The 10,958-nt window shown below is 38.3% G+C and overlaps 1 protein-coding gene across 3 annotated transcripts in view; it reads right to left on the reverse strand.

The window, feature by feature from the left end:
• The window catches only part of Tmem164 (transmembrane protein 164), a 101,992-nt gene that overhangs the window by 74,582 nt on the left and 16,452 nt on the right, over nucleotides 1-10,958 (reverse strand). For all 3 annotated transcript variants that reach the window (XM_048796859.1, XM_048796860.1, XM_015497927.2), the window contains exon 3: nucleotides 955-1,021. In XM_048796859.1, coding sequence (XP_048652816.1) covers nucleotides 955-1,021 — 67 coding nt within the window. The remainder of the gene's footprint in view (nucleotides 1-954; nucleotides 1,022-10,958) is intronic.

Consider the following 10,958-nt stretch of genomic DNA (forward strand, 5'->3'; position numbering starts at 1 on the left):
CCTCTCTCTTAAAAAAAAAAAAAAAAGAATTAAACTTTTGATTTTTATGCCTAATTTAAGTCATGAAAGCAGTAGAAATGATTTTACAAGTGATTTCTTTACTGAACTTTCTAATGGCTAGCTAATCCCTCTGTAGCCCCACATGTGGGAGTCTAAGGGCAGTGCCCAGTCACTCCCAACCCAGATATGGAGCACCTGCTTCTCTGAAAGCTGGTTTATCACCTAGGCCCCTGTCACAGTGGGAGTCTCCCTGCTAGTCACGGTAGGTTTGTGTGACCCATACTTTTCTATGAATTTGAGTGGATAGAAAAATAATTGAATTCTTGCCCCTGGGGTCCCTTAGAAAAATGTTGACAGGCTTTGAACCTCCCTAGCATCATTCTAAAATACCTGGAAGCCTCTGTCTAATGGGTCAGACCTAAGTCCCCCATCTTTCCACTAAACCTCCCCAAGAGTTTCAGTAGCCTTTTCGGTCTGTCCTAATTTATTTTTGTTTATTTTTTTTTTTTGGGGGGGGTATGCTGGGAATCAAACCCAGGGCCTCATGTAAGCCAAGCAAGCACTCAACCCTTAAACCACATCCTCAGCCTTGTCTGTCCTAGTTCTGATGTAAAAGCTTATGGCAGCCTGAGTCTCACCCCATCAAGTTCTACTACACTGCATTAAAACTCAACATTAAGGCTGGGGTTGTAGCTCAGTGGTAGAGCACTTGCCTAACATGTGTGAGGTACATATAAATAAATATAAAATAAAAGTAAATAAATAAATGCATGTGTTCATATACACTTAAAAACAATTTTAAAGCCCCTCAATATTAGTGTGTGTGTGTGTGTGTGTGTGTGTGTGTGTGTGTGTTAAATCACATGTGCATATTGGCTAAGAATGAGGACATGTAAGGAAAGAACAAATACTATTTTGGATATTTCTAGAACATTCTTAGAAGTGGCTACTTACCAGCCGGGTATTTACCACAGGAAAAAGCAATGCCAGAAGAGCCCCATTCAACATGTGCATCTGTAACCTGGAGGAGAAAGAAGAACAAATCCAGGTTACACTCAGACCCTGATGCAGAGATAGAAGAAGAAAATATATCAGGTTAAGCCAGGCCATGTGGGAGGGGGTTATGTATACAAGCCGCTGTCTATGTAAAACACATACACAGGATAAATTAAAAGCAGCATATTTTGTACTAATTGAAATGTTCTGAAGAGCACTATCAGTGCCTCTGAATCCTCCAAACACTTCCTGAACACACTCTGGTTACAACACTTCATTACATAATGAGCTCTGTGCTCCCTAAACATCCTGTCGGCCCCAAACAGAGGCTTCAACTGCTGAGGCATTAGGAAAGGGGAACTGCAGTAGCTAAGTGTTCTGTTGTAATGGAAGACGCCTATTTATTAGACTATGGTCACCTATTTACACAGTCATAACCAAGTATTGTTTCCCAGAGACCTGCACAAAAAACCCAGGAAGCCAACTGTAGTGCTTTGCAAATTGTTTCCCCCTATGCTTAGAAACAACTTCAGGAGTTGCTGCAGGAGGTGGGGAGGGCAAGTGTGGCAGGCTTCCAGTTTTTCTATACTCTGTTTTACATACTGGACTCTGTAGCTTAAAAGCAAAAGAAAATTTAAAAAGAAGATGAAGGAAAAGAAAACCACCACTCTCTAACACTGGGTAGTAATACTGTTTCTCAGTCCCAACACCAGAGTAGAAATTCTTCATAAGTCAAAAATAATTTACTCAGGAAGAAACCCTTTTTATAAGGGCTCTGTACAGGATTTAAGCAGCTTCTTTCATCATTCTCTGAGTCAACATGCCTCTTAGACTTAAAGTCACTAGCTAGGGTGTGTGTGTGTGTGTGTCACACAGCAATCCTACCAGGATGTATAGTTTGCCTTCATGAGAAAGGCAGGCCACATTACTGAATCACCCTAAAACTTTGGCTCTTTCCTTACTGTTCATGGAAGTGTTTATAAAAGACATTACCAGGAGACCCCAAAGAATAGAGGTCTCTTCTAGAAATAGGTCCCAAGACTGCTTTTTATTTTCCCCAGACTGTTTTTTATTACCAAAGCTTCACAATAGTGATGATGAGCACTTAGTATATTCTAGGCAATCTTCAACAGATAAATGGAAAAAGAACTTGTGATACACACACACACACACACACACACACAATGGAATGTTACTCAGACATAAAGAAGAATGACTTTATGACATTTCCAAGCAAATGGATAGATCTGGAGATTACCACACTAAGTAAAATAAGCCAGTCCTCAAAAGTCAAAGGTTGAATTTTTTACTGATATGTAAAAGCTAGCCCACAATAAGTGGGGAGAAAATAGATATTCAGTTGATTAGACAAAGAGGGATGAAGGGGAGGGAGAGAGAGGGGACAGGAAAAGGAAAGATAGTGAAATGAATCCAAAATAATTTTCTTATGTATATATATGAATATACCATAGTGAATCCTACCATCATGAACATCCATAAGAATGGAGTCCTAACTAGAATAAAATATATTTCATGCTTGTATAATCTTATCAAAATGAATTCTGCTATCATATATAAAAAGAACCAATAAAAATGTATGTATTCTAGTCCAGTTATCTTATTAGCTGCTTTACATGAACTCTCCCTCTCAATTTTTTATAGCAATCTTATGATATGGATATGATGACTTTTCCCATTCTGTTGATGAAGAAGCCACAATCAGAGACATGAGGTGACTTGATCAATGCCTTGTATCAGGTAAAAGTCAGCACTCACATCCAGATTTATCTGACTCCAGATACCAAAATTTCATATCCTTCCCACTATATTACATCAGAGGCTTCTTTCCTTCTTCCCTCCCAAATATGACCTCAGTTAGAAAGTCAGGGATGCTCTTTTGTCCTTTGGATCCAGTGACCTCCCTATCTCCTCCTGCATTCCCTGAACCAAGCTTAATATGCTTTCAGGGGATGGATTTAAAGGGAGAAGACTCATTGGCCATGCTAGCCCAAAAGTCCTATAGGTTAATAGGACTTGGCTTGCCCAAGTGGAGGCAGCACAGTAATGCAATATCACTCCTGCTACCTCAGGCTGGCCAGCTTACCATACCATTTCAGGAGGGACATTCAAGAGGGTGCCCTGTGCTCTGAATTCCAGGCCTGGGTGAAGCAGTTTGGTTTAACTCTGACTCTGGGCCCTCGTCTATGACAGCAACAGTATAAAGACTCTTCCTGAGAGAGGAAAAATCATACTGATAATTAAGATAAAGCTAGATTCTTGTGCCAGGCTTCACCACTGACCTCAAAAGAAAGTTGGCATTTGCACAAGGCCAATTAGACATTAGGAAAACACAAAGTTATATCTCTTGAGAACAATGGAATTTATTCCAAGGGCCCAAGGAAAGCCAAAGATAAAACAGATAAAATGAACATCAAGATTCAAAATAGGGCTGGGTTGTGGCTGAGTGGTAGAGCACTTGCCTAGCATGTGTGAGGCCCTGGGTTCGATTCTCAGCAATGCATATAAATAAATAAAATAAATGTCCATTGACAACTAAAAAGAATATTTTAAAAAAGATTCAAAATGAATAAGTTCCTAGATAAAGACAAGCCTTGTTCTGGGTTCTCAAAATTCAATTATACAAGATATATATGAAAGGGTAAATTATATTTAATATATAAAGAAATCTTACACACTAACAATTACAAAAATATCCAAGATGTACTGACCATTCTACATGCAAATCACTGGGCTAATATTTAGACACATAATCGCATTCATTTCCCACTCAGATTTTATTATAATTAGCATCATCACCTTATTCATTACATAGCTTCATTTCATAGCTGAGTGACCAAGTCACTCCAAGTCATTAAGTAACTTCCCCAAGAGCACACAGATAATAAATGAATGAGTCAGAAGTCATACTCAGATCTCCCCAAGTTTCAAGTATGTGTTTTTACTACTGTATTCAGATTCAAATATGTGGCATGAATATTACATTTGCTTCATAGTATATGTGCATGTCTATGTGTGGAAGCAGTTCTAAGATACCCATAGGGTCATGTCAGAAGATAATGGAACCCTTTCTGTGCTTTATGACAAAACTGCCTTGATTATACAGCTACACCACACCTAACAGGTGAGCAACTGACCAAAGATGGCCTAAATCTTCCCCTTACTCCTGCCTTCTGCCTCCTGACTGCTTTATCCTGGTGTCTTTCCCATGTGGCACCACTTAGCATGACAGGCCCCTGTAAGTATAATAAACTTTGTTTTTCCCTTTTGTCTCCTCTTATGGTTATACCTGACTGGCCATCACATAAAAGAATACAAAATAGCGGCTGGATGAAGCAGAGTTTAGTTTGGTCCTGCCCCTGGGACCTCGTCTATGACAGCAACAGCATAAAGATTACATAAAGAATAAAAAATAAGTGCTCAGTGGTAGAGCACTTGCCTAGCATTTGTGAGGCATTGGGTTCAATCCTCAGCACCACATAAAAATAGATAAATAAAATAAAGGTATTATGTCCATCTATAACTAAAGAAGAAGAAGAAAAAAAGAATTTGGCCTTTAAAAAATATAAAACAGCCATTAACTGCTGCCACAAATATTATCTACAGGACTTCTTGGTTTGTATAGCTTAGCTGGTAATAGCCTAAGGTTCCACATAGGAAAGGTGTCAATTCTCAACTAAATGATCTATGGAATCAGAGCAATTCTGACCAAAATCCCAGTAGGATATTTTATAGATACAGGTAAATTGACTCTAAAATGTATATGGAAGGACAAAGAAACAGGAATAGCTGAAAAAGGCTTAGAAAAATAAGCTAGATGAAGACATCATATTACCTAATTTTAAAGCTTACCATAAAGTTCCAGCAATCAAAACAATGCAGTATTTGGTAAGAATAGACACATTGAATATAAAACAAAAGAGTCCAGTATAAGACCTACATTGATATGGTCATTTGATTTCTACAGTAGTGCAAAATGCTGTTGGAACAACTGGACATTCCAAAGTAAAATAATCTAAGCCTCACACCTTATATAAAGGTTAAGTCATAAATCTAAATAGAAATCATAAAATTATAAAACCTTTAGAAGAAAACAAAGAGAAAATCTCTGTGACCTTCATTTAAACAAACAGTTATTTGAATAACATGACACCAAAAACACAATACATAAAGAAAAAAATGTTAAACTAAACTTAACCAAAAGCTAAAGGATTTTTACCTAAAGGATAGTTTCAAAGAAAATGAAAAGACAAGCTATATAATGATACAGAATGTGGAAACTATTTGTAAATCACGGATCCAAAAAAGAACTTTTATCTGGAGTACATAAAGAATCCTCAAACTCAACAATAAGAAAACAAACTGCTGTATTTCCAACTCAAAAAATCCACCAAAATCACAATCCATTGAAGGCAAGGAATAAATTTCACTGAAATATTAAAAAAAAAATAATAAGAAAACAACTCAATTGTTTAAATGGGCTAAAAAAATGAATAGAAACTTCATCAAAAGATATACAGGGTTGGGAGTGTAGCTCAGTGGTAGAGTGCTAGCCAGGCATGCATGAAGCTTTGGGTTTGATCCCCAGCACCACTCCTCATCTATCAATAGAACTGTTAATATAAAAATACTGACAATAGCAATTGCTGGAGAGGATACGGAAAACTGGAACTTCTGCACATGTTGGTGGAAATATAAAATATAAAAGTACCACTTTGGAAAATAGTTTAGAAGTGTCTTATAAAATTGAGAAAATTAAAATATGGATCCTATGACCCAATAACCCTAGTCCTGGATATTTATTTACCCTCCTGAGATGAAAATTCATGTTTCTGCAAAAACCTGCACACAAGTATTCACAGCAACGCTATTTATTCGTTGTCAATGGACCTTTATTTTACTTATTTATTCATATGTGGTGCTGAGGATTGAACCCAGTGCCTCACACATGCTAGGTAAGAGCTCTACCACTGAGCTACAACCCCAGCCTAGCAACTCTATTTGTAATAGCCAAAATTTGAAACCAGTCCAGGTGCTCTTCAATGAGTAAATAAACAAACTGTGATAAACACAGACATGGAAAACTACTCATAAATAAAAATGAGTGAACAAGTGATACATGCAAGAATTTAGATAAATCTCATGTGCATGAACAAAGTTACTCTCAAAAGATTACATATAATAGGGTTCCATATGTATGATATTCCCTGAACAATAAAACTATAGTAAAGGAGAACTGATGAGTGGTTGCCAGGTTTTATGGATGTGGTTATTATTCTAAAGGGACAGTATAACGAGTTCTTAGAAGAAATGGTACTATTCAATTCCCTAATTGTAGTGGCAGTCACAGAAATCTACACAAAATTACACTGAAAAACTCAATTTTACTATATGATAAAATTCAAAATATACATGAGAAGCAAAACACAGTTCTCCCAATCTCAGCTTTCACACCCACAAAGTGATCCAAGATCCTAAACCTTTTAAACAATGCTTTCTCACCCTATAATTTTCCTTGAAATTTTCAAACAGAAAAGTATTTTAAAAATCACACAATGTATACTCATATGTCCTCTGACCCACTTAAGGAAGCCTGAATATTATTGATTCCACTGAAGCTCTGTGTATACCCTTCCTAAATAGCATTCATCTGACCCACTCCCCACCAACAGGAACCTGAATTCTGAAGTAGTATGCTTTCTTTCTATCCATGTTTTTTTATGTTTGTATCCACAAACTATGACATGCTGTTTCATTTTCATGTCATTAAATATATGATACTATATATTTAATATATATATCCTTCTGCAAATCACACTTTTCACTCATCATGGCTTCCTCTAATTACTTATGTCAATGAATGAAGATGATTTTTACCACTATACAACATTCAGTTGTACGAATGTACTCCAAGTTACTTATCCACTGTCATATTGATGGACATCTTTTCTTTCCACATTGGCAGATATATTGAGATTACTTTTTGTGATTTTTATTATAAATACGAGAAACCTGTTCTACCATACAAAGTCCAGGGTCCTTCCACACTGGCCTTCTTTTTGTATAAGCTCATGATATGAAAGTATACTTCTGTTGTCAGCTGTCTGACACAGACCTATCATTCAGCAGGAAATACAACTAATCTCTTGCATTTCAGAACTCACAGATCAGAAAGCATAAGAACTACTGAATCTAGATGAAGGTCATATGGTCAGTCAGTGGACAGCCCTGTTCACTCTTCTTTATGTTTGAATATTTTCAGAATAACAATTTGAACATAAAAAACAGAGAAAGGGGAAAAACAAACTTGGCAAGTACAATAGGAAAGCTAGCATAACTTTGCTTGTGGGCACAAAGACAATTCCCTGGTTGCAGCCAATGTTTTCTCACTTCCTTGTACTGGACTAAATGGGGCCACACAATCGTAAAGGTTCTAGAATTGTACTTACCTGTATGAAAGCAATTTTCATCCCCAAATTATAACAGTAAGGTGTACAGAAATGGTAATGTCAAGACAAGGATAATGCTATATATATTGAGTAGTTAGTATATGTCAGGTTCCATGCTAAGAAATTTACATGGGTCATCTCATCTAATTGTCACTAACTAGTTAAGGAGGTAGTTGTTATTATTAATAGTATTCTTATCAAATGAGGAAGTGAAGACTGGGGCTTTAATTCTCACTCAGGATCACAGGGCAAGTACAAGAAGCACAAGTATAACCTGGCCCATCAAATTTCACTGCATTATTCAAGACCCCTCAAAAACATATCTATCCCATAAACCAAATGTTAAATTAACCGGGCACTGTTTAAATACATTACATTACATTCATCCAAATAATGGAATACTCTCAAGCTATTAGAAATAATGTTTAGAGCAATATATAATAAGGTGGTAAAAAGACTGTGATATGTTGACTTTTTAAATATTACAAAGTAGCATATAGAATACTCATTATTTTATGTCTAAAAATTTAGTATATATTGGGGCTGGGTTGTGGCTTAGTGATAGAGTGCTTGTCTCACTTGTGTGAGGCACTAGGTTTGATCCTCAGCACCACATAAAAATAAATAAAGGTATTGTGTTCATCTACATGTAACTAAATTTTTTTTAGAAAGAATTGGATACACACACACACACACACACACACACACGACTGTGAGGAAATTATACCGACATATTAACAGGAATTATCAGTCATACTTATTGTATTCTTTATTGTATTCTGTAATGTTTGACTTCTTCCCTTACTATGAGCATGGATTACTTTTTTAATAAAACTGAAACATTTCTACTTCTTCATTACTGACTGCACAATTCCTACGTATCTTGCCCAAATCTTATCTATTATGCTGTATTGCTCTTTATTGGAATTGCTTTTGTCCAATGTATGAGATTCCTCATTTTGCTTCCACAAGGACTGGTTGGACTGACAAAGTAAAAAGAGGCCCCAAATGATCAGTCCCCCTTCCTCTGTTGAGTACTATTTTCCATGTTTCCCCAGATAGGAAAAGTTATCTAGATCTCTTGCCAACCTTTTACCTGGAGGTGATTCCCATGTGAACACACATTTAAAGCATAGCAGTCCAGGAGGAAGAAAAAAATAAAATCAGTCCCTGCTCTGGAAACCTTCAGAGAACTTTCAGAAAATTTGTAGAAGACAAAATTGAATATGCATATATGAGAAGAAAGGCAGCTTCCATTGTGTAGAGATGAGGAAGAGAGACCTGTGAAGAACCTGAAAGCTTCCTCCCTCTTCTAAGCATTAAGTCTGTATATGAATTCAAGGCAGGACCCAGACACATGAAAAGAAGGCACCTGAGTGGCATTCCACAGAAAAAAGGAACTGATATCCATGAATTGTTAATCCTCTAAGTCCCTGATCTCTTTCCCATTTAAATCTACAACATTCATATGTAGAACTTTCTCTCTCTTGCCAAGAACGGGCTATTAATTAAGCTGCTCAGGTTAGAGGCAGTTTCTCAAACACCCTTTTCAGCAATCAGTCCAAAGGTAAGCCTAAAAGCACCCACCTCTGAGGCAAAGGTGCCTTTTTAACATTACCCCAAACTAAGTTGAGACCTCTCAGGTTTCAGAGCAGCTGGTTCAAGGAGCTCTGTGAAAAGGGGTGCTGAGATGTAAAGCTCTTCCCAGACAATAACACACCACAGGTTCAACCTGAGTCCATCTTATAACCCCAGGACAATCCCAGAGATCTCAGGCTCCCTGGGAAAGTCATGCTGCTTAAAAGTAGGTGAATATAAGAAATAGAATCTAGAAAAGAGTTAATAGGCTACTGAACTATCCTAATATCATGTGGCCCAAAGGCCAACAGAGTATCCACCTTGCAATGCAATTATCATGTCAGGCTACCGTAATTCCCCTCACCCAGCCCCAAGCTTGCCTTACCTACCTTGACTCACACCCAGCCTATATTGCTCTCTCCATCCAGCAATGCATCTCCTCCTCCCTGCAGCACAGATGAAATTTCATCTCTTCTCCTTCAAAAGCCTCTCCAGACTGAGTCAGCAGATACTCATGACCAAATAATCCCACTTGCATCACAAATCCACTCCTCTCCATGTGTACAAGAAGATGAGCAGATTTCAAGATTTTAGTGCTAGGCGGGTACAGTATGCTTCCAGAGGCAAAGGATGCATGCCAGCTCTCTGTGATGCACTTTTCTTACCCAGAGCAGGGTGGGGGAAGAGTTCACTGCCATTCAAAATGCACCACTCAGCGACTCACTCCATGAGGCCCCCCATCCTTGCTGCACACATTTGGATAACCTGGCACATTAAGTGATGGATGCTCACAAGGCATGTAAACTGATCACAACCCAAAGCCAGAAAAACCTTACCTGTCATTCTCTTTTCTTTCATCTATTCCTTTAAGATCTCAGCTCAGAGAGAATGAGTCCCAAATGCTAGCTTATCTAAGAAGCTCCTGGTCCTTTGTGAAACTGTCCTTTAAAAACAGCAACCAGGACACCAAAGAGCAAGCAGAGAATTAGAGCCCTCTGTGCTGGTGGGATCCATGGAGACTGGGAAAAGGGAAAGAATGTTTTCCACAATGTGATAACGATGCTCTCCTTCAGCATGGATAACAGACCCAACAGGGAGACTGGGAAACTGCCAAGCTCTACAAAGCTTTTCTCAGACCCAGGGCTGCAGTCACAGGACTAATAGCTTCTTCAGCCCCTAGTCTCAAGATCTTATCATTCCTCCAACTTCAGAATAGGGAGGATAATGGGCCTGGATATGTTCACTCTCCTCTAAGGACAACATTAAACAGAAACTTGATCCCCTAGCCCCAAGCCCTGGGAATATGAGAGACCATGTTTGGAATATAGGCCCCTTCCAGGTCTTGGTCAAGTTCAGGGCTACTGAGGCTAGAGCTCAGAAGTAAAGAGTGTCCTCTTTATGCCACTGAGAGAAAAAAACACTTAGGGTTAGGAGGGTAGCACTGTTTCCAGATAGAAGGACCGAAGTCTCCAGCCAACTAGTGGGAATCTTCTCCTGGAGTCTGCAGAGGCAGCTGACTCAAGCTGGGGATTGTTCTTTTATCTAATGACTCCATTGTGGTTAACAATTTAAAAGCTAGGATTTTCTAGTTTGGAAGGAATCAGGATCATCTACAGGAAGCATCGATAGACACCATTTGAACAGTGAGCACAAAGGAAGGACTGGCTAACTTTTAAGATGCCTCTGATACACCAGGCACAGTGGCATGCTCCCAGTGACTCTGAAGCTGAGTAAGGAGGATCACAAGTTCAAGATCAGCATCAGCAACTTAGTAAGACCCTGTCTCAAAATTAAAAACAACAACAACAACAAAAAAAAAACCAGGGGATATATAGCTCAGTGATAAAGTGTCCCTGGGTTCAATTCCCTATACGGAAGGAAGGAAGGAAGGAAGGAAGGAAGGAAGGAAGGAAGGAA

This window comes from Marmota marmota, unplaced genomic scaffold (assembly GCF_001458135.2).
Source record: "Marmota marmota marmota unplaced genomic scaffold, marMar, whole genome shotgun sequence".
Taxonomy (NCBI): Eukaryota; Metazoa; Chordata; class Mammalia; order Rodentia; family Sciuridae; genus Marmota; species Marmota marmota.